This window comes from Euleptes europaea, chromosome 7, assembly GCF_029931775.1.
Source record: "Euleptes europaea isolate rEulEur1 chromosome 7, rEulEur1.hap1, whole genome shotgun sequence".
Taxonomy (NCBI): Eukaryota; Metazoa; Chordata; class Lepidosauria; order Squamata; family Sphaerodactylidae; genus Euleptes; species Euleptes europaea.
Window position 1 is genome coordinate 8,148,705 of NC_079318.1, and position 25,025 is coordinate 8,173,729.

General features: G+C 40.5%; 1 protein-coding gene across 1 annotated transcript in view; it reads left to right on the forward strand.

Moving 5' to 3' along the window:
* ADGB (androglobin) overlaps positions 1-25,025 on the forward strand; it is a 144,461-nt gene that overhangs the window by 1,233 nt on the left and 118,203 nt on the right. The window contains exons 2-8 of the mRNA XM_056852604.1: positions 9,451-9,628; positions 12,850-12,942; positions 14,386-14,457; positions 16,371-16,580; positions 18,227-18,366; positions 19,714-19,800; positions 23,286-23,476. Coding sequence (XP_056708582.1) covers positions 9,451-9,628; positions 12,850-12,942; positions 14,386-14,457; positions 16,371-16,580; positions 18,227-18,366; positions 19,714-19,800; positions 23,286-23,476 — 971 coding nt within the window. The remainder of the gene's footprint in view (positions 1-9,450; positions 9,629-12,849; positions 12,943-14,385; positions 14,458-16,370; positions 16,581-18,226; positions 18,367-19,713; positions 19,801-23,285; positions 23,477-25,025) is intronic.

Below are 25,025 nucleotides of genomic sequence, written 5' to 3' on the forward strand. Positions count from 1 at the left end.
CACTCCACCTTATATTTATTCACGTTTCCATTTTATTCTCTTATAACACTGTGAGGTATGTCAATAGTAACTGGTCCCAGGACTGAGTAAGGATTGGAACCTGGGTCTCTCTGCTCTAAACCCAATACTGTATCTGAGTCTCTGTACTTTTCAAAAAGTCGATGCTATTTCTTAAAATGTTTTTACCTGCCCTTAGTAAGGCTTAAGAACATAAGAAAAGTCATGCTGGATCAAACCAAGGCCCATCAAGTCCAGCTTTCTGTTCACACAGTGGCCAACCAGGTGCCTCTGGGAAGTTCACAAACAAGATGACTGCAGCAGCATTATCCTGCCTGGGTTCCCCAGCACCTAATATAATAGGCATGCTCCTCTGCTCAGAGAGAACAGGTATGCATCATGACTAGTATTCATTTTGACTAGTAGCCATGGATAGCCCTGTCCTCCATGAACATGCCCACTCCCCTCTTAAAGACTTCCAAGTTGGCAGCCATAACCACATCCTGGAGCAGGGAGTTTCATAATTTAACTATGTGTTGTATGAAGAAATACTTCCTTTTATCTGTTTTGAATCTTTCACCCTGCAGCTTCAGCAGATGACACAGTGTTCTGGTATTATGAGAGAGGGAGAAAAGCTCTCCGTACCATGCATAATTTTATAGACCTTTATCATATCTCCCCTTAACTGCCTTCTTTCCAAGCTAAGCAGTCCTAAGCGTTTTAACCACTCCTTATAGTTGCACTACCCCCTGATCATTTTGGTTGCTCTTTTCTGCACCTTTTCAAGCTCTGCAATATCCTTTTTTAGGTGTGGTGACCAGAACTGTACACAGTATTCCAAGTGTGGTCTCACCATAGATTTGTACAAAGGCAGTATGATATCAGCAGTTTTGTTCTCTATTCGTTGTCTAATTATGGCCAGCATGGAATTTGCCTTTTTTACAGCAGCTGCACACTGGGTTGACATCTTCATCAAGCTATCCACTATCACCCCAAGATCCCTTTCTTGGTCTGTCGCTGCCAACACAGTGTATCTGTGAAGTTGGGATTTTTTGCCCCAATATGCATCACCTTACACTTACTCACATTGAATCTCATTTGCCATTCCTCCAGTTTGGACAGATCCTTTTGGAGTGTTTCACAATCAGTTTTTGTTTTAACCACCCTAAATAATTTGGTGTCATCTGCAAACTTGGACAACTCGCTGTTCACCCCCAACTGCAGGTCACTGATAAACAGGTTGAAAAGCACCAGTCCCAACACAGATCCCTAAGGGACCCCACTGCTTACATCCCTCCATTGTGAGAACTGACCATTGATTCCTGCACTCTGCTTCCTATTTATTAGCCACCTCTCAATCCATAAAATGACTTATCCCATGACTATGAAGTTTGTTTATTAGTCTTTGGTGAGGGACTTTGTCAAAAGCCTTTTGGAAATCCAAATACACAATGTCCACAGGCTCATTCCTGTCCACATGCTTATTGACACTTTCAAAAAAACTCCAAACAGTTAGTGAGGCAGGACCTACTTTTCCAGAAGCCATGTTGGGTTTGGCTCAGCAGGGCTTACCCTTCTATAGGCGTGACAGTTCTGTCTTTAATAATGCTTTCCATCAATTTACCTGCAGCAGACGTTGTGAAGCTTGCTATAAAATTGTGTTCTGCTGCAAGAAAACCTAGTCAGGAAGATTTCTGTGGCATCAGCACAAGTTTAAAGTGAGAGGCAGAGAAAGTTGCAGAACTTAAGCTGTGGTCACAGTCTTTACTCTTTCTTTCATGGGACAGTGGTGGCTAGGTTTGACACACTTGCAGCAGTTTTTGTTGTGGAAAACTTGTAAAATAGGAAGGGTAGGCTTCTGGCTCCATTGGGTCACCCATAAAAATTAATCAGAAGCTTTTTTCCAAAATGACAAAAGGAAGCATTATTTCATTCAAAATCTACTTCTCTTATGCAATTCATGACCACAGGATGTGATGATGGTCACTTGCTTAGATAGGTTTATAAAATAGTTAGTTCACTAATTCATGGTGGGTATGCAGTAAATGGAACCTTGAGGTCCAGAGGCAAACCCCTGAGTACTAGAAGTGGGGAAAGGGCTCCCAAAGATCACCTACCTGTTCCTTTTTGGTTGGAAATTGAAAGCTGGCCTAGATGGCTCTCAGTGATATTTTTAAACCGCTGGAGACGTGTGCTGGGAAACTGCGGATCATTGTCTGCTTTCCCACATCATATGACCTCCCTTGTTGTAAAGTGTGAATTGGTTCTAGGTATGAAAGAACTGTGGTGACGGGTGAGTGCCCATAAATTGAGAATCTGAGCTGTGGCGATGGGCAAGTGCCTATAAACTGAGAATCAATTGAGATTGCAGAAGTTTTGGTTGTGTAAGCTCTGGATTGTCATCATGTCTACTGAGGTATATAAAAAGTATTCAATAAACTAGAAGAGGAGATGACACAGCTGTCTCCAGGGACTTCTGGGTATGTATTTATGCCAGGATGCTTTCTTATCTGAAGCCCTCTGAGACTTCATTATGCTACACAGAAATAGCTTGACTTTTAACAGCTACAGATAGTACCATCTTTGGTGTTGATTTAAAGTCACATGAAGTTCCCATGTTTTTATGCTTTTGGAGCTGGCCAGCCCTTTTCATTTCCTTCCTGCTAACTGGAAATTTAATAAGTTACTAAATCAGAAAGTCTAGCACAGTATTTAAGAACGGGTGTTCACTCCCAGACTCTTAAAAGCAGATGTGGAACGTATATGTGGATATATAATGCAGCATGTTGCTGTCAGTGGTATACACAAGCATTCATTCTAATATTTCAGTCTTCATTTCCCCTGTGGTAGGGGAACAACCAATTAGGACTGTCAGAAGAGGGGAAATTCTGTCTCCCCCCCCCCCCAGTGCTGTCTCTTGCTTTCCCCCTTCCCCTGCTACAGGCTTCCCCCATTTCATTTTTGCCTAGACATTAGGAAGAATTTTCTAACAGCGGTTCTTCAGTGGAACAGGCTTCTTCAGGAGTTGGTAAGCTCTCCTTCCCTGAAGGTTTTTAAGAAGAGGTTAGATGGCCATCTGTCAGCAATGCTGATTCTATGACCTTAAGCAGATGATGAGAGGGAGGACACCTTGGCCATCTTCTGGGCATGGAGTAGGGGTCACTGTGGGGGGTGAGGGGTGAGGTAGTTGTGAATTTCCTGCATTGTGCAGGGGGTTGGACTAGATGACCCTGGTGGTACCTTCCAACTCTACGATTCTATGAACTGCCTTTCCTCTCCCTTCTTTCCTTGATGCTGGCAGCTCTTGGTCCTCATTCTCCTGCAGCCACTGGCTCCCTTTCCAGACTCTCCTTACTGGGGGTTCTTATTCCCTGCCTACCCACCTGCTACTGTTATTGTCCCTGCTGCTGGGTCCAGCTCCCCTCTCTTTGTCTCCTTGCTGTTGCCAGTGTTTGTGCACCAACTCCAAATTCTGCTTGTTCTAGTTCTTTTATTTTTTGGTGTCTACACATGTGCAGATGTTATCATCATCTTTGGAAAGGGGGTTATTTCCTAAATAAATTTTCTAAAAGAAAAAAAAAAGGGGTCTGCCCAGGTTTGCTGAACCTTAAATCATACTGGCTTAGTTGTGTGGATTGGCCTGTACATGTGGGGATTAGTCCTTGGTTGTTAGATATAGGGGTATCATTGTACTCCTGCATACACTTAATTGGAAATGTTCAATGCCGCTTACTCAGAACTATGTCAGATAAGTGTGCATGGGGTTACAGCTTTATAATGAGGTTTATTTCCAGATAAATAAGAAACACAACAGCATGAGGAGGAGGAAGTATTATCCCACTACCCGCTACCTTGCTGCCCCAGTCTGAATTTGGGCTTCGAATGGTTTTTCTTTTTGAAAAAAAAAAATGCTGTGGAAATGCCCCTCATGTGTCTTCCAGTGACACATCTAGTATGGGCCTTAGTGTTAATATCATAAAAAAAGAAAGAGGTGTTCTCTTTTACAAATTCCCATCCATAACTGCATACTATATAGTCCAGACTTTGTTTCTGGGAGATACTTTTCAAGACCCTTGTGAAAGTGAATGTCTTCCTCATGACTTATGACCTGGATCTCCAGTGAGACGGTGAGTAGCCTGAAGCGCGTCACCAGCCTAGACACAGCTCTTTCTGTCTGTGTTCCAAACCAGATGGAATTTAAGTGGATATTTCTCTCTCACACACTGCTAAGTGCCCATCTCATACTTCACCCCTGCATTCATGAAGCATACTCAACCATTAAAGAACGTTAACATTCTTTTGTCAAAAGGCCCTAATTCTCATCAGGTGACACTTTAGGCAAACCCATAGCGATAGATGAATTCACTGTTAAACAGGCAGCAGATTTATAGCAGTGCAATTAAATTATGGAATACTATCAGATTTATTACCTCAGAAGTATAAGGAATACATAAAATCAATTGACATTAGTATTCAAGCTGAAGATGATCCCCATTTTTAAAATGTCAGACACTCATTTGCACTTTTGTAGGAATAATGTGTATTACTGTGAAAAACAAATTCCATTACTAGGCTAATACTTTATGCAGATTAAATTGGTTGTTACGGCAAACAAGGATTCTTTCCTCTATGAAGAAATGTCCATGTGGAATGAATAAAGATTTAACCATTATCTATAGACTATTTAATATGAAGAAAATGAATTACTGGAGCCTTACAAAATAACACACACTGCAAAAATAATCGTCCTGGTTCAAGGCAGGCACCTGGGACAATAGGCAACAATGTTAGTACCAGCCACAGTCCATGGTCAGCACACAGGTAATTAGAAGTTCAAAGACCAAAACAGAAGGGCAAATCCAGGTGAGGCTGGTGGCTGCAGTGCTGCTGTTTCAGCCTCAGAATCCGGGCTCTGTGAGACTGAGAGTGGGGCATACTGACTTTAGACGGAAACTCCCCCTCTGCTCCAGACGGAGTCTTCACCTTGTCTGGTGGGTCTTCCTGCGGCCTCCAAGGGCTGGGGCTGGCTTCCTCCATCTCCTCTTCATCCCAGGAATCATTGGCAGGCAGACCCATGGCATGAATAGTCCATTTGTCTATCTTGCACTTCACTTATTATGTTGTTTTGGGCTGCAGTGCTTGTCCTTACAGGTCAAAGGTCAAAATGTTAAAGTAATTATTAGAGTATTTATTGCCATTTTATATAGAAATAGTTTTGTTTTTTTAAAAACAGAAAGTGCTTGGAACTCAAAACTAAAGCTGGATACTACTATAACATTTGCATCCTTTACAGTGAAATGTAGCTTATGCATCTCAGAATATCATTATTTAAAGTAACATGCTCTGTAACCAAGTTTTGTACTTCAAGTTTAATTTAAATAATAATTCTTAGCATTTATACAAATCTTTTCAGGTGTTCAATGTGCTTCATGTATGTTATGTTAACAGTTACAAAACTATTATGGATAATAGTTTTATCAGATTTTTTCTATAATGGTTAATCAATATGTGAATCAATCCCATGAAACCTTTTTTCTTATGAAGACACTGATAGTGTCTGAAAGGGCTGGGCAGAATCCTTCTCTTTGTGCTGGGGCCTGTTCCTGAGATACTGTTTTACCAGGTTGATGCTTACATACACATTCTGTATGGGAGACCAATACAGCCCAGTTAACTGTTGTCAGTGAATCTACAGATCGTCCATTGCTTCAGTTTTTACTAAAACTCTTAAATGCCCCTCGATGTGTTGCTGGCGTTACCCTTCACTCCGAGTTTAGCCAAATGTTGTTCAAAGCTAGGGCATAGTTGGTTGCCTTTAAGCTACAACTTAAGCTGCCCTTTAGCACTGAGGGGCTCCTAGTTTCTCTGAAGCACGGCCCTTTTAAATCCTCATGGCAAACATCTTAGATGAGAAATTGTCATTGTTGGGCTTCTCGCAGGATATGTCATTAGATCTTGGGAAAACTGAAGCTTTCACCAAAATTAAAAAGCGCATTAAAGAGCTTGATTATAACAGCACTACTTTTCGTGCTTGCCTCGTTTGCTCATCCCAGTTCTTTGGAATATCATCACCACGTGGTTTGCCTACTCTAGTACATGTTGCTAGCAATATGAAGTCCTCCCTTCGTGCCTTAAAGTCTGCTGAGCCAGAGAACAGGCAGCAGTGTGGGCTCTGGCTTCTAACAGATTCTCACAATCTCTTGTTGCCTGTGCCATTTGTGGCACCTAGACATGGAGTAGGGATGAGCAAATGTTCCTTATGTCATTCTTTTTTATGTTTGTATTTTTGTCAGCGTTTCAGTTTTCCATTTTTTTGATGTTAGTTTTATAGATTCATTTGTATTTTGTACTTGTTTAATAAGCAGTTTATACAGTATTCATAGTTCATACTTAAATTTATACATGCAATATGTAATATTGATCTATTGATTTGTGAATAATTTTGAAATTGATTACTTTTCACAGGTAATTGTGTATGCGTACAGGAAATGGCTTAAAAAATCACAGATTCGGTTTACACAAAGGAGAAACAAAATCAAAATGGATTTTTCAAATCACAAAAGTCATGAGAAGTTCACAATCATCCTGCTTTTATAAACCTGCTAGTACCATCTGCTAACCAAACAAGCCTGCCTATTTGTTGCCCTAAGGTTGGTGGGAGGGATAGAGATGCTGTGGTGGTCTGCCAGTCGATTATTCCACTGGCTCAGACAATTATTCTGAAGCTTCTCTGTGTCCAGTTCTATGTGATTTTTGGTTGGGATTAAATTTTTTGGTGGCTGGGTATAGAGCTCTTGTGCAAGCTAGATCAAGAACAAAACCAGGCTGAATGTGTATTTGGAGGCTCATCCAAGTGCCAGTGTCAGTCAACAGGATATCACTTGAATGCCCATTCTCATCCACAGCTGTTCAACATGCATGTGTTGGCCATCTGCTATAAGTAAATCAGTTGTATAACTACCTTTTCAAGAGAAGTGTAAGAGGAATTTTGATGAGCTATAGTTGTTCAGGAAAGCTAGCACAAGGCTGCAGATTTCCCACTGGTACCTGAGAAGCAAATTATCTGGGAACAGATAAGCAGGTGTCACATATCTTTAGTGCAAAGATTTATGCTGGGAATGTTTCTTTGTAAGCACATAGAAAACATAGAAAATATTAAAGGAAGCATTACAGGAGCACACATGAGTCATTGAGCATTATGCTGATGATTATTTACATTTTCAGTCACAGCCATTAGTTTGAAAATGAGCCATATCTTGCAATTTACTGTTTTGGGCATGCTAATGTACCTAATGGCATTGGCTTACAGTCAGCAAACAAAAATCCATTCCATTTCAACAGATATTAAAGGCCTTTTTAACATACCATGCTTTTTGTCCATATAAGTCCGGATCTTCTTTGCATTATTCGCTGATATGAAGAAGCATAACACACAAACCATTGCATCATGGATAACAGTCAGCAACAATGCCCCTAACAGCAGTGGTAAAATTTTCCAGGAATTGCCTTGGACTGTATCCATGATCATGTGAGCCAGCTCCTAGGTTTTTTCATATGAGGGTGCACCCAGGACAGATTAGGACTTCTTCTAGGCTGTGGCCCCCGCCTGGTGGGACTCCCTGTCTAGAGAGACGTGAGCCCTTGGGGACCTAGCTCAGTTTCTCAGGGCTTGCAAGATGGAGATGTTCTTCCAGGCCTATGGTTGAGGACAGTGATAGTTTCCTTCATCAGCTGGCCTCTAACCATCCACCTACCTTCCATCTGTTATGCATATTTCTGGTCTCCCATTACCATCTGCTAGAGCTGTTAAAATCACTGAATGTTTCAGCACCGCAGTGGTAGCATTGGGCTACTGGTGGTGGTGGTCAGGTTTTGTCTCCTCCCCACCCCTCAACTGCTGTATTTGGTGGACTCAATTGGGAGGAACATTATAAATGGTGCCATAGGTTTATAATATAATGGTATTTTATATTGTTATTATTGAGTTTTATGTCAATGAATTTAAAGGTATATTCAGTTGTTGTAAGCTGCCCTGAGACCCGCTTAGGTGGGGAAAGGTCGAGGTAGAAATTGAATTAAATACATAAAAATAAATCGGAACATAAAGTATTGTGTGAATCACACCTGTTCAAAATAAATGCAATCCATTTATAGTTTTAGACCACAGCTGGGTTCAACTGCATCTCCATGTTGTATGAATGGAAAATGTTAACGTGCTGGAGTGGAGAAGAGAGGACAGAACCATTCTTGTTTTATGAGGACCAATTTGGAGCCCCTCCTAACATTGATGAGGGTCTCTCTTCTGAGAGCATGGTGGTTTCCATTGAAGGGGGTATCTGAAAAGCCTCTGTTCATAAACAATTCATCATGAGGTGCTTTGTATCATGGTTCATGTGACTAAAGCAACATCCTTCTTGGTGCTGTTCCTGTCTGAACCCAGAGATCTATTGCTTCAGATTATTTTTAAATTCCTGTTAAAGATTATGATGATGGTGAGAAGACAAGGGAGACAGACAAGCAAGTTCTGCAGTTAGCTCAGACCAAGACCTAGAGCTGACTTTCTGGCAAGCCCAGTTGACTTACAGAGCAATCCTGAAGGGGGGATAGTTGTGGTGTGCCCGGGAATGGCTCAGCCACTCCATCCCATGATCAGTTTGCTGCCAGGTGTAGCAAGCCAAAATGGTATTTTAAAGAAAACCCCATGAAACTCTTCATAGAGTTTAATGGGGCTACACCAGCAGGTGTAACTCAGTGCCTGCAAAAAGGGGCGTTCTCAGGCCGAAAGGGCTTTAAAAGCTGCCTAAAGGCAATTCCACCCCCGGAATACCCCCTTCAGCTCCATCGATATGCTGCTGGCGAGGCTGTGCCAGCAGCCAGGGCTCACGCTTCTGCATGGCTCCCCTGCAGTGGCGTGACTCTGTGCCAGCATCCATGCCAGTTTAGATGACATAAGTGGTACCTGTGCCACTGTACGGGTCACACCGCTTCCTCACCCATTTCAGCATTGCACGGTTAATTAAAACAGTGGTCTGCTGGGGCAGAATCAGGAGCGGGAGCTTAGGAAGACAAATACTACGTATTTCCCATGTCCTATGGTTTCAGTTGTCAAGTCACTACAGTATTAGTGTACAATGTCAAAACTTCCCAGTTTGAATCTGTCTGTTCACAACAAACTGTTCTGGCGTTGGCACTGGAACCCTTACCTGGCAAGCCTAGTTATATGGGACTTGTAATCAACAACAAGGGCACCGACCATAGCAGGATGCTTGAATGAAGTGTGCTTTGAGTGCTTTTTGATACTTTTTGTACAGATGGTAATAACACAGCTCAGACTGGAGAAAGAAACTGTGCATAGCAACATTAAGGAAATTACAGTTAGAACAAGTCATTGTGAAAGTTTATTACATCTAAGAGTCAATTAAATGCAGGTTTTCTTTCAATTTCATATTTCAGCTTTTGGTATCTTACTGGATCTCCCTCTGTTGTAAGTCCTTCAGCTGTTTCAACTGAAGCAAAGAGGGGACGATTTCCTATCTGGCCAGAATGGAATGAAGCTGACATAAATGCAGAGAAGTGGGATGCAGGGAAAGGTGGAAAGGAAAAAGATAAATCTGGAAGAAGTCCCATTTTAGTAAGTTTCCTGTGGTCTCTGACTTTTTTTTCAAATACATCATGACTTTTAAAAAAACACATCAATACTGTACCTTTTGAAGTTTTTAAGTCAGTGGCAGTATAATCCTATGTAATCCTGAAACCAATAAAATCTGTAGGTTTAGATTGGAATAACTCTACAGTAGAATTGCACTGTAAATTGGATATTGAAAAGAGGCTCTTATAACTAAATTTATATTGGACTTAGGGTTGCCAACCTCCAGTCGGTGGCTGGAAATCTCCCGCTATTACAAGTGATCTCCAGGTGACTGAGATCAGTTCCCCTGGAGAAAATGGCTGCTTTGGAGGGTGGACTCCATGGCATTATAGCTCCCTCCCCTCCCCAAACTCCACCCTCTCCAGGCTCTACCCCCCAAATCTCCAGGTATTTCCCAACCCAGAGCTGGCAACCAGAATTGGACTTAAAATGTTTGGTTTTGGTTGGAGCATTCCCTTCCCTGTTAAAATAATGAACGTAAGCGACTTTATAGTTGCTGAAAAGGTTAAAAGACCATATTTCATACTTCTGCCAAAAATGGAATTGCATTATGAGAGACCTGGTTAACTTTTGGCAAAAGAAGCTGTCTGACCCCAGTGATTGTCGTCATCATCATGGCATAGGTTGCTTGGCAGCTCCTTTGGGGTTGTCTGTTCTTCAGGCTGACTGCAGTCATTAAAGAGATGGCAGCCATGAAAAAGCAGGGTATAAACCTCTAATTAAATTACTGTCTTGAACCCCCTCGAAAAGATGTATATCTCTTCTTGAAATTGTATTTTTTGGGTCTCAAAAGTAATTTGCAGTAAGGTTGATTCATATAACCATTTTATATGTAACCATGTTACAACCTGAATTGCTATGCTTATTTATTTAGATATTTCTGTCAGATTGCCCCAAGATAGCTTATTATTTTCCGTTTCATCCTCACAATAACAGCCCTGTGAAGTAGGTTAGGCTGAGAGAGGGACTAGTCAAGGCCACACAGAGAGCTTTGTGGCTAAGTGGGAATTTGAACTTAAAGTCTCCCAGCTCTAATGCAACACTAACCATTGGCTAACTGTGCTCTGTGCTGGATTGTTTTTTTATCTGATTACTTCACCATAAGCAGAGCTCAATCTGACCAGTAGTTGATCAAACCCAGCATCGCGATGCACAAAGTGGGAACTGATAACCCCCCCGTTGCCTCCTAGCCATGGTATTCAGATTCCCTTTTATGGAATTTCAGTTGTAAGTTACTCGTGGTTTGTCCTACTAAAAAAAATAGGCTGAATACTTTTATTTCTGCAAGTGGAGCAATCAAGCCTGCAGCATAATAGGATGGTCATATTAATTGGTTCGTAGACCAATTTGCTTTAACTGTGGTGTATAATGAACACCCCACAAAACAAAGATATGACATTCAAACCGAAACAGAATTCACAAAAGGCTTTTATCTAATAAAAGTCTGGGTGTGATCCTGGATGCCTCCTTATCTATGGAGGCCCAGGTCGCAAACGTGGTCAAGGCGGCCTTTTACCATCTCCGCTGGGCCCGGCAGCTGGTGCCTTACCTCCCGCCCTTACCTAGCCACGGTGATCCATGTGACAGTCGCCTCTAGGCTGGGTTACTGTAACTCGCTCTACGTAGGGCTGCCTTTGAGACTGACCCGATGGCTCCAGCTGGTTCAGAATGCGGCGGCAAGGCTCCTGACGGGAGCCTTGCCTCAAGAGCATATAAAGCCAGTGCTTTACCATCTGCACTGGCTCCAACTGGAGTATCGGATCAGGTTCAAGGTGCTGGTTTTGACCTTTAAAGCCTTACACGGTCTGGGACCCTCGTATCTTCGGGACCGCCTCCCCTGGTATACCCCCCGAAGGACATTAAGATCATCCAACAAAAATTTACTGGTGGTCCCTGGCCCTAAGAGCGTGCGGCTGTCCTCGACAAGAGCCAGGGCTTTTTTGGCCCTGGCTCCAGCCTGGTGAAATGCTCTTCCTGGTAACATCAGGGCCCTTTGGGATCTGAAAGTTTTCCACAGGGCCTGCAAGACAGAGCTTTTCCACCAGGCCTACAATTGAGGACAGCCACCTATATTTGCTCTTATTATTTATACCATCTACTGGCCTCCCCCTCCCTTTTCCCCTTAGGGGAACAACAAATAGCAAAGGGTTGCCACCTGTATGGTCCCCTACAGCTTTTAGACTTGTGCGCCGCCATGTTAGGTTTTTAGAATTTTATTGATGGTTTTATTATGAATTTAACTGTTTATTTATATTGTATATTGTTGTATTTTTAAAACTATGTTACCCGCCCTGAGCGAGCTTGCTGGGAAGGGCGGGTTATAAGTCTAATAAATAAAGGTAATGTGCTAACCATTGTCCTGTAAGTATCAAGATAATGTGCTAATGAGGGTGTGGTATGTTAATATGGAACCATTGTATCCTGAAGTGATCTGTTAATGTGTGAAATCCAAAGCTAATCTGCATGGCTATTGTGGACTGTAGTCTTTGTTAGTCTGGAGGTTTTCAGGACAGGAAGCCAAGCCTTATTCATTCTTAAACTCTCTTCTTTTCTGTTAAAGTTGTGCTGATGTTTATGAATTTCAATGGCTTCTCTGTGCAATCTGACAAAATAGTTGGTAGAATTGTCCAGATTACAGTGTAGAACTGTTAAGATACGGCATTTATTATTATGTATTTATCTTAAATATCTTAAATATTAGTGTGTGTGTGTGAGGAGGGGGAAATCTTACTAAAGCTCAACACTTCTGAATAGCATAGAATTCAGTGGGGATATTGAGCATCTTCTAACATATGTTCCATTTAAGTCAACTGAATTTAAATGTATTTCAGTTTGGCTGATCATGCCATTGAACATGTTCCTCCAGGACCAGGCTGTATTTAAGATTTCATATTACATATAAATGTTCATTTTAGAATATGTGAGGTCATGTTGGATTCCTTGTATTTGATGTGGGGCTTCTCAATATGCCTTTGAGGATTCAGAACAATTGTATCTGTATGCTCTACATTAAATTTTTCCAGTCATTAGTATTTTTACACCATTACTAGTGTTGCAGACATTCTACTCAATGGTTCAGTGGTTCAATGGTTAGTAAAAAATAAACATCTGCTCTTTGAACTATGTGTAAATGAATCTCATCATTAAAGATAAGCATAGGCTTTCATTATTTCTTAATTTTTGTAAATGCACATTTTGTACAGCATGTCTTTGAAGATCCGGAAGGAAAGATCGATTTACCACCTTCTTTAAAAGTGAGTTCCTGGAGACGACCACAAGAATTTTTAATCAATAAGGTAAGAAACAAATACCTAACAAATTAAACAATTCAGCAAACATCGATAGACCAGTAGGCTCCATGGCAGAAAGCTACACTGCTTGCCAGTTGAAACCCTGATGACCAGGCATGCGCCATCATCTTTAACACCATACTCTTGGAATAACAGAGAACTGCAACATAGACTCTGTTGGTTGTGGTAGTCAGTGAGGGAAGGATGGAAGAAGCAGTGTTTATGGTCAGGATGTCGTGCCATAGAGTACACTCTCCTAAGTAGTCATTTTCTCCAGGGGAACTGATCTCTGTCATCTGGAGATCATTTGTAATTCTGGGACATCTGCAGGCCCCACCTGGAGGTTGGCAGTCCTAGGCAATCACCTAGGGCACCAGATTTTGAGATGCACCCGTGAGGCAGAGAAGACTCATCTACTAGCTTGAAGGGGAGCTTGCTGTTTACTGACTTCTAGAATCTACTTATCAGTTGACTATAAGTAGACTATAAGTCTTCCATAGCTATCATAATGGAATATGAAGGGCTTTTGAAGAGCTTATCTATTTTTTTATTTTTACATTGTTCATTTGGAATGGCTGGTAAGTAAAATGTTCATTCTAGACTTCTTACTTTTGGAAAATATTTGGTTATTACACATAATGGATGATGAGAAAAGGTAGAGGTTCCAACCTTTCATGAGGTACAAATAGAGTGTAATGAAGTAGGATCAACTGACTAATCAAGGAAAAATCAGTCTGAAGCAAGAGAAAAACTAACACCAGAAAAGGGTTACAGTATGATACAACTTGTTAAGAAGAATCCTGGTGAGCTATTAGAAATTATAGTAAGGAAACACAAGTTTCTGTTTACAGAGTTTATTTTTTCAGTTAATTTAAGGTGAGTATAATAGAGGCCTTGGCCCAAGGTTTATACGCATCCTGCTATCCTGTGTCTTCCCAGCTTTTGCAGGTTTTTGAATTATTTCTAAAACCTAGTCAGCCAGATTACAACTACAGAACAAAAGAAAAAGTGTGTTTGCCATGGGAACAAGGCCTCTATCATAACTGCTTCCAGGTTTCTTAAAAACTATTGTCTATTTCTAACCTATGCAGGTCACAGGGTTGCCAACTTCCAGGTACTTGCTGGAGATTTCCTGCTATTACAACTGATCTCCAGCCAAAAGAGATCAGTTCACCTGGAGAAAATAGCCGCTTTGGCAATTGGACTCTATGGTATTGAAGTCCCTCCCCAAACCCCACCTTCGCCCCAAAAACCTCCTGCCAGTGGTGAAGTGGGACCTGGCAACTCTAGTGGGTCAGCACTATTTATTTTAAATTCACATGCGTATATTTTGAAAGTAATTTTTACATGTAGCAAGTTACTTCATAATTTAAAACATGTAACCTTCTTGATGCTGATTTTTTCCTAAACAAGTTATAATGAAAGTAATAAAAACTGTTATCTTTTAAGGTTCCTGTGGTAGTGAAAAATGAAATCTGGTTTGACCTCTTTTCAGCCAATGAACATTTAATGGGCAGTGAGGTATGTGAACAAAATGTTTTTAAATAAAACATGAATCATATGAATTTCATAAGAGAATCAAAGACATTCATTGTAACAAAAGAATAAAATTCCTTTGATATGAAAATGAGGCAAATGGGAATTTGTTTTTGTGTTACGGCATAATTAGAGAATCAAATTTCTACGTTGTTTATAAAGAAAATTTACCCTGATCCATTTTGTCTTTTAGTGGAAGGCTCCATTTAAACTCAGGACATTAAAAAGTATGCTGAATGTCTGGCTATTCATCTATGAAACATTTTAGATTTTCTTTACACACAGGATTTAACAAATTACTAACAGGTCCTGGCTAAAGAAAGATAAGAACTGCTTGGACAGAATACATGCCTTCACTTTAGAAAATAAAATTGCAGACCTTAGGGAAAGTGTTGGATCAAAAGCAAACCTTATGCCAATTTAAACGTTATGCTGCATTTAAGGCTGCCTTCTGATAGATTATTTTCATTCGAATGTGCTACTCACCTGTTACTCATGTGATTTTAAAAATAAAGATAATGGCAAAGGAACTTAGAACGATGTATATCTGTAGGTTAGACTATGTCAGACACCGACACCCCCAAAATCATGGATGTGGGTCAACATCCAGAGCACATGGTGGCACGATTTCCACTGCAGAAGTGACCTATGGGAATGCTGCCAGAAACTGTCATCACAATGGCAGGAGCCGTATGAACTGTCTGTTGTCTTCCTGTTTATTACTGTTTGAGTTTTTTGTGTAGTAGTGAATACAGTCAGTACCCATTATGGGAACTAATACTGACTTCATCAGTAAACAGAAAGACTAGAGGGGGAATTTTTTTAAATTTTTTTGCTGCAGTTTACATTACATTTTTGATTTTAAAATAAATTGTCAGCATTTTGATTTTTCTCTAGAAAGTGCACAAAATATACAAATGTATCTGAAGTATACAAATATGCCAGAAATTGTAGAAAAGAGCAAGAGTCCAGTAGCACCTGAAAGACTAACAAAAATATTTTCTGGCAGGGTATGAGCTTTCGTGAGCTACAGCTCACTTCTTCAGATACTGTGGCTCATGAAAGCTCATACCCTGCCAGAAAATATTTTTGTTAGTCTTTCAGGTGCTACTGGACTCTTGCTCTTTTCTACTACTGCAGACAGACTAATACGGCTACCCACTGTGAATACCAGAAATTGTGTGGGTTGATGCTTTGTTTTAAGCACAGTTGGATATAACTACATGAATTCCTGCATTTAAATGAGTTGCAGGAGTCTGCATCAAACTGCTTGCAGCTACCCAAGTTTATAAAACGTCACTGCTAGGAAATGTTCAGGATTTAAGTCCACCTTTATTGGTTGCCATTTTCTGTTTACCCAAAGTGCACTCTGTAATAGAATAGAGCACTAAAATGCAGATATTTATTGGATGCAGAAAGGCAGAGAACTTTTCATCTGTATGATTTTTTAATAAACTTTATTGATATAAAACACATTTTATCTGCATATGTCATAGCTGATTCTCATTCAGTATATGTCTTATATTTTTTAAATGCTGTATGATACCTTGGTCCTTAGTGATAGGTTTGCATGTAAATAAACAGAAGTGCATAATTACAAATAGTTAAATTAAATTATTCACAAAGACATAGGACTATGAGCTGGTACCTATCAAGACCAGTATTAGAAGCAGTAGTAGCTTTTTACATGGCATGCACAGTGTAGTGAACTAGTCATTTTAGGAAAAAAAGTTTATAAAAAGTCAAAATATCTATGTACAATATAAAGAACTTGTTTTCCCCTTTCCATACTACACAAATAATAATAAATTACATAATTGTGTGCTTAATGAAAAATTAACTAGCGTGTACAGATTGGTTATATCTGACTTTTGTAATTTCCTACCCTCTGTGTTTAGCTGATGAGATGGATAATCTGTGAAATTTGTGCAGCCTGGAGAATATATAATGCAAGTGTTTTAAGTGGTGATGGTAAAGCTAATATAAGTGAAATGCCTACGCTATTGTGGAAACCATGGGAACATATATACTCATTATGCAAAGCTGTCAAGGGACACATGCCATTGTATAATAGCTATGGAAAATATGTGGTAAAGCTCTATTGGATGGTAAGTACTTAGCTAGCTTTCAAAAATATATTAGCTTGGTATATCAGTTGTTTTCTAAACTGAAAAGAAAAAAAATTGCTCTAAAATCAAATGTGACAATGCTATGAAGGAGTTGAGACTTTTGCTGCAAAAAAATTAAATTTTTTTTAATTGGACAAAAAGACAATTGGACAAAATTGGCAAAAGGAGTTGAGTTTAACACATGCAAACATTTACACCGTTTTGACTTTGTATGTAGTCCTTAGAATAAAAGAGAGCTGTCCATCGTGCATTATGATAAAATGGAGAAGAGAAAAATGTAAGCTGCTTTTGGTCTCCTTTGGGGAGAAAGGCAAGATATAAATGAATCAATAAATGTTTTGCATGAACAGTAAGCTTGATGTGGACTTCTTTATGTGGAACTGAAATAGCCAGTATGTGTACCTGTATAACTAATAACACATTGGTGCCATACCCTTCTTTTTAAGACATAATATACATTGTATGCATATGTCATAGGGAGCAGTAATTGGCCCTGCTTCCTTACGACATCTTCACATGATCAGTGGGAGATGGGTCTGGGCCTCGCACGTTACACAGCACGTACTACAGAGTCGTTCTGCATAAGTTCAACATGCAAAATAGCTTTCAGCCTTCATATTCATGCAGCACATGGTCAGCTCTATTTACGTATATGATTGAAGAATGATTTTAAAATGATTTTTTTTATCAGGGAAGTATTTAATAGGGGAAACAGAACCCATTTAAAATGCATAAAGTACATATAGAAGATGAAAGGTGGATTAGACCACTTTGCTGCTGCCAGTGAGTTGTGATGGGTGGGAAGGGGGCCACTCAGCTGTTTAGTATATGGAGCCATGGCTGAGTGAGGCAGACGTCACAGCAGCAGTGCCTGTAGAAGAAGGGCCCAGCATGAGAACAGGGCTGTGCTGTCATCAACTGGCACATCATCAGTTGTCTCCAGGCCACTTTCTAAAGGCTTCTTTGTAGGCTCTGCACTACCCATCTTTACCATCCTATAAAAACAATTGCACACTTCTCTGGCCAGTGGACTACACTCACCAGTGGAGTGGCCAGTACCCCCACCCCACCTGTATTTCCGCTGCATGATCATAGTAAAGTTCAATGAGAATGGCTTCCCACATTATGCTTTTTATGACATGAGAATGTTCCATCACATCACCAGCATGGTGTAGTGGCTAGGAGCAGTGGACTCTAATCTGGGGAGCCGGGTTGGTTTCCTCACTCCTATACATGAAGGCAGCTGGGTGACCTTGGGCTAGTCACTGTTCTCTTAGAGCTCTCTCAGCCTCACCTACCTCACAGTGTCTGTTGTGGCGAGGGGAAGGAGACTATAAGCCGGTTTGATTCTCATTAAAAAAGGTAGAGAAAATCGCCATATAAAATCTTCAAATATACATTACTGCTTGATGAAAACCATGTGAGTATTGACAGTTGAGCAGCTTATCAATATTCTGCACACCATTTCAAAAAATGCTAGGAATGTTGTTGTATGTTGTATAAATGAAATCTACTGGACTTTCAAGTTTGTTCTAATTTTTAAATGTATCTGTAATGAGGGTCAAGACCTTAGAAAGCCATTGTTTAATTTCTCCCCCATAATATTCCCTTTCTCTGTTCTGTAGGGAAGCTGGCGAAAAATCATTGTGGATGACAGTATACCTTTCAGTGAAGACAATTACATGTTGCTTCCAGCTACAACCTGTGAAATTGAACTTTGGCCACTGATATTATCCAAAGCCATCATTAAACTAGCAAACACAGAGTATGCTTTCTGATCCTCTTGTCTGTCACTTCTTAGATCAAAAAAGAGCAATAAGCAAAAGAACCAATACACAGGGCGGGTGCTTCTTTGTTTGCAGTGAATTAATGGGTGTTTTTTCAACCCTATGATACAGCAAACACAAGAAGATCCTCTATCATGGTACAGCACATATTTATATTAAAGGACAAACAATTCTGATTTGTTTAGAGAGGTTGCTGCTCTAGACATTTTTTTAATGAAACCCAACAACCACCAAAACAAAGAAATATGAATAAATTGGAAAAAAATACTCATAAGAAGGGGATCCTGGATGACTCATGGGGATATGAAATCCCATTTTTCCTCTCTGCTGGCTCTGGTTCTCCCTCTGCCTCTTGGCTGGATCCTACTCACCTTGCCCCCTCTTCCTACTGGCTGCTGCCTCAATATCGTCATTCTAACCAATGCCAGTTTTGCATACCATTTTGGATTGCTACAGCAATACTGTTTTTTACTAATATCTGGGAACAAATTAATATTGTAGGTAAGGTTTTGGTGATAAGGGTATTACACCCCTCAGGTTTTTTGGTGGTTTTTATTTTTTGACAATTTATTATTTTTCTGCCAACCTGAGGCTTTTTCTTCATTTTCAGAACGCTAAATGTCAGCTGTGGTTGGCTCAATTGCACAAGTTTGGCTGTCCACATATGGAGCAGCCCATGGCTGTATTATGAGTATTTAGAGGTATCCTGTAGCTATTTATATTTGTTCATGGTTGAAGAGCTAACAGCAATCATAGCATCATGTGCTGGTGATTTTCCACCCTTGGTCATTCTTAGTTGACCAGTATTTCCATCATTTTTTGTATATAAGCTATATATATAATTATATAAGTGAATCTATGGCATGAAAAGACTTATTGTAGTGAGATATTACATCTAAATAATTACGTTAGTGTCTCAAGATCCTTTGTTGCTGTTGTTTTGCAATGGACAAACATTGGGCTTTGTCATAATTAACTTAGAGTAAATCATACTGCCAGGAGGAAGATGTTAGAAATATTTTCATTCATCTCTATAATCTCTAGTTTAGACCATTGAAAAGTTGAATGGATATGAACACAGCTCGACCAACTGCTGGGCTCTGTTGTTTGTAGGAAGATGGGAAAGAAGCTTTGTGGCCTGTTAAGGAGTGATAACTGTATGATATAAATATGTTTCTGGGTATGAATCTTTGCTTCCCAGTTAAATGTCTGAACCGTGAAAATTATATAGGAAATTGGGAAGGACATCCTAGAGAATGCAGATAACAGCTTAAATTTTGAATAGAATATGTGTGTTTTTATAGGCATATTTTTATTTATTGTAGTATAAATGAAGTCGGGAAAAGAGAACTAGGAGAATTCACAGTTCTGCATACTCTTACTGGATGGATACCAGAAATTATTCCTCTCCGGTAAGTCTTACTTTTGTAAAGAGTTCCTTTCTTTTGGTATCCCTGGATTTGGTTCAACCAGAATGGAGGGGGGATAATTAACCCGAGTTAATTATCTAAGACTTTTTATTATTTTCCTGTCTACCTTTACTAAGAATATAGTTTCAATGCAGAGGCAGAATAAGCCCTCCAACCTCACCATTGACATTGCCAGTAGATATTTATTGTGATAAAAACACATTGTTGAAAATGGATTATATCTTATGAGAATATGATCGATAAAGGCAAAATAAAAACTTGGCGAACAATAAAAGATGAAGGAAAGAATATTCCGTGGTTGTTATATCATTAAATGGCTTCAAATTTAAGAGAACAAATAATAAATGAAGGTAGATACCAAATTTAGGAGAACAAATAATAAATGAAGGTGGATAATTTTTAAACAACTGATCAATGGTGACTAGGGTTGTGCATATAGATATACCCAAACCAAAAATAAACCCGAAATTAACTGTTTCAGCAATATTCAGGTTTTGGGTAGACCGAATACCAAAACCTGGGAATTTGCCAGAAGCCGAATAGGCGATTCCTGAAAGAGCCGAAAATTTGGTTTTTTTGGCTTTGGCTATTTGCCTTTGCTCAGATGCATGGCTCTGTGCTTTCTCCCCCTTTTCTGTCTTTTGACTTGTTTTGCTAGGGCCCCATAGTTGGGGCCCTCTTGAGGTAGGGGTTGTGTAATCAGAGCTAACTTGGTCTGACCAGCCATCACCTTTCAGTGGGTTAATCTGGATCAAGCAGAAGGGTTATTTAAAAGACGGGCCTCACCCAGTCCCATCTGGAGGGATGTACCCTACAACTAAAAAGAATTGGCTTCAACAGCTGCTCACACCACCAGGCTTCAGATGGAGACTTCCTCACCTGCGCAGTTGAGCAGTCTCCTTCAGAACAGCCCCCATGGTTGAGACTTCGGCTGGCTCTGATATCACCCCCCCCCCGAGAACCTGCTCTGAAACTGAAGGTCACCCTGAGTAGAGGCTTTGTTTCCCCCATACCGTGACCAACTCTTGAAATCGGAGTTTTGATGACTATAATAAAGGACTGTTCACAGGATGTCCATTTGCCACCAAAAGAAATGTTTTCCGTGTCTTATTTTTCTTGCATTTAAGCCTTTTTCCTCAGTTTGGAAGTTAATTTGCATGGACAGCATGCTATGCACCATAGATAAGAAGGGAGCCCCAGACTTTAAGGCACCAGCCTGCCAATTGGCTCTTTCCGCCAGTCCTCGGCAACGCTGAACCTCTGAACCTGAAAACCGATGGACAGCTTGGCTTGCAAATCCCTGGAGGATGGGGGCAACCCCTTTGCTGGCCCATAAAATTGGACCCCCTGCCCCAAAGTTTACCAAACTTTGGTGACCATCTAAGGAGAGTCCCTTGCAGCCATTCTGCAAATTTGGTGACTCTACCTCCAAAAATGCCCCCACAGGAGCTTTGAAAAAAATCCACATAGACTATAATGTTTACCAAAAAAATTGGGCCCAATAAACCTGAACCAGAAATTTACCAATTTTTTTTTTGCATGACCCTATTGGTGCCTCAAGACATTTATTAGAGAAAATTAACAAACTGTTATTACAATATGATATGGAAACAGAGCAAGTAAAAGATTGTATGATAAAATGGATACAAAATGTTGATGGAAGCATACATATGAGTCAGTTGGAGAATCTTTGGACCAAAGAAATTAAATTTACGGAATGTCAAATATTAAGAGAGAACTGATACAAAGTGTTTTTAAGATGGTATATTATACCTAAAGATATAGCAGAGGACTTTAATGGGGAATGTTGGAAATGCAGAATACGGATGCAACTTTTTATCATATGTGGTGGACATGTAAGAAAGCAAGAAAGTTCGCATTGGATCAAAAAAAATGCTATTAATATCTTGCCAAGCAACATATCAAAAATATATAATGAATTATTTAAATATATGGTGACAGCAGCAAGAGTATGCAACAAAGTGGAAAGCAGAGAAATATCGAGAGTTGACGGAATGGATCAACAAATTAACAGAATATGCAACTATGGCAAAATTAACATCTCTTGTACATAATAGAGCAATTTCAGAATTTCAAGGAAAGTGGATTTTTTAAAGCAATATAGCTAAAAATTAAGAATAGAACCAGATTAAAATGATATATGTTTATGAACAAGTATATTGTTAGATATGGGAATATATAAAGTGATGTAATCCAAAGACATTAATGACTGAAACGTAGATGCAAGCTCCACATATAATGTAATAGTTTGTTTTTTAAATGTTTATATGTTTTTGTTATATTATGTTTTTTGTTTCTGTTTAAAATTAAAGTTAAATATATTCCTGTCTACCAATAGGGTTGCCAGCTCCAGGCTGGGAAATCCCTGGAGATTTGGGGGTGGAGCCTGGGGAGGACAGGGACCTCAGAGGGGTACAATCTCACAGTGCCCACCCTCCAAAGCATCCATTTTCTCCAGGGGAACTAATCTCTGTAGTCTGGTAAAAGGTAAAGGTAGTCCCCCTGTGGAAGCACCGGGTCATTACTGACCCCTGGGTGATGTCACATCACAACATTTACTAGGCAGACTATGTTTATGAGGTGGTTTGGCATTTCCTTCCTCAGTCATCTATATTTTACTCCCAGCAAGCCTGTGCTCATTTTACCCACCTTGGAAGGATAAACGTCTGAGTCAACCTTGATCCAGCTACCTGAAACTGACTTCCGTCTGGAACTGGAGATGAGCTTTAATTTTGGGGGATCCCCACGTCCCACCTGAAGGCTGGCATTCCTGTCTACCAGCTCCACCCTAGCTGTGAAGCTATCTCAGTTGATGCTCTTTATGGATCCTGTGGCTAGATATTAACAAATATTGTCGTACATGTAATTCTGATTTGTTGGGTCCATCTAGTGGCAAATGTTGTTCATGTAAAATGTGTAGGAGGGAAGTATGTCTATTTTACTGTAGTTACTTATGGCTTTATGGTAGTTACTTATGGCTTTTGAACTGGCTTGGTTTACAGTAGGTTTACTGTACAACTTGATAAGTTGTAATTTTTTTTATTTTTCTATTCTGCTGGTCTGTGACCACACTAAATGATTGATTGATCTTTATGTTACTTTGTAAGTTGTATTGTTTTCTTTATTTTACTATCTCCTTTCCCAATACACTGGAAAAATGAGTGTGTTTCCGTGTGTAGATCTATCTATCTATCTATCCGTGTGTACCTTTCTTTTCAAAGAGCCAGAAAGAACTGCCATCAGAGGAGTGAAGTACTACTGTGTGTAGAGTTGTTCTGGTGATAACTACATCCTTTAAACAATAACAAAATATAGTTGGACATTTTTGGTTGGCTCCCGTAGACCAATGAATTAAATTGTGAGTTTTATATAGGGCATTTGCTGTGAATGAACAACTGCCATTAATTATATTTAAAAATCAATAATGCTGATGTGTGTTTTTAAAGGTCTGGATATTTGGATAAGGTTTGGGAATTCTTAAGAGATGTAGTTCCAGAATTTAAGCTGCCAGAAGAGTCACTCTCTGATGCCAAACCATCAATTGCAGATACAAAAAAAGCTTCTGAAATTAAAAATGACATCCAGACTTCCATAAAGGTGGCAGAAAAGCCAGAAAGAGCTGAGAAAACTGGGAAAGGTACGCAGACTACTGCAGCTTTAAAATAGTCCATATTTAACAGACTGGTTATTGTTCAGAGATGGTATATTTATTTTTCTTCCACTTTCTCTGTAGTCAAGTAATTACATGAAATATTTCTTGAAGGAATTGACACTTATAGATACTATAGGGGCTCAGTCTAATGCTGCATCCTTTTGAAATCAGCAGGTTTTAATCATGCACCCCTGTTTACTGGGACTAGAATCCAACAATGAACAGGTGCACTTAAGCTCATTTATTTTAATGCAACCTTAGGATGTGGTTCTGAAGCAAATACAGCTATGCACTGGGTGTGAGCTAGGGTTGTCACCTCTTGGCTGGCAACCCCAGCAGCATTTGGGAGGGGGGAATGGAGACTGGGAAAACCAGCATTGTGTGATGTCACTTCTGGTTGTGTACCTGGAAGTGACGTCACAACATCAGTGACTGAGAATTTCCTAAATCTTTTTTTTTTTGCCAGAACTAGAGCATTCTATGAAATGGTGATGCCACTTCGAGACTGGTTCATAGAAGTGACATCACAGCATTCTCCCCCATTTTTACTCCTGCTGTTCCATCAAGCAGCAGTGGAGGCGAGAAACTGTCCTGGCAGCCCTAGTGTAAGCGGAAGAAAATTCTCAGTCTTTCTAAAATTGTACCCTACTATTATGTAATGAGAACATTTTCCATTTTAAGTGGATTATTTAAAAAAAATATTTTGGCAAATTAGGAACTATATTATTTATTGTGTGTTACTCTTCTATAAACCCACTAAACAGAGCAATGGATGGGCATAATGTTAAACCTTCTCTCACTTTTTCTGCAAGTGAAGTTTCTGCCGTAACATGCCAGTCTGTTGGGCGTCAGTGCAGTCTTTCCATCTCTGGCTTGGGAATTTCCTGGAGATTTAGGGGTGGTTTCTGGAAAGAGTGGATTGTGAGAAGGGGAGGGACCTCTGTTGGAATGTGATGTCACACTAGGACTTCTGTTTCTCCTAGACTCTGTAGCAGGGGTGTCAAAACACAAGAGACCTTTTGAGAGCTCTTATCCGGCCTGTGGGCCAACCAAGGCAGCCACCCCCCACACTCTAAATCTGGACTAGCGAGGCCTGGCCTGGCCTGGCCCGACCAAGTGACGTTTATGTCATATATGGCGCTCGTAACAATTGAGTTTGACACCCCTGCTCTATAGTATGCCATAGAATGGTTAAGAGCTGTGGTTTGAGCTGCCCAAGGCCCCCCCGCCCCCGCCGCCATTTTTCCCGGGCGGGAGGGGCCATGGGCAGCCATCCTGCGGCTGCAGGAGGCTGCCCAAGGCCCCTCCCGCCCGGGAAAAATGGCGGGGGGGCGGGAAGGGCCGGGGCAGCCATCCTGCAGCCGCAGGATGGCTGCCCATGGCCCCTCCCGCCCGGGAAAAATGGCGGCGGGGGCGGGGGGGCCTTGGGCAGCCATCCTGCGGCTGCAGGAGGCTGCCCAAGGCCCCTCCCGCCCGGGAAAAATGGCGGGGGGGGGGCGGGAAGGGCCGGGGCAGCCATCCTGCAGCCGCAGGA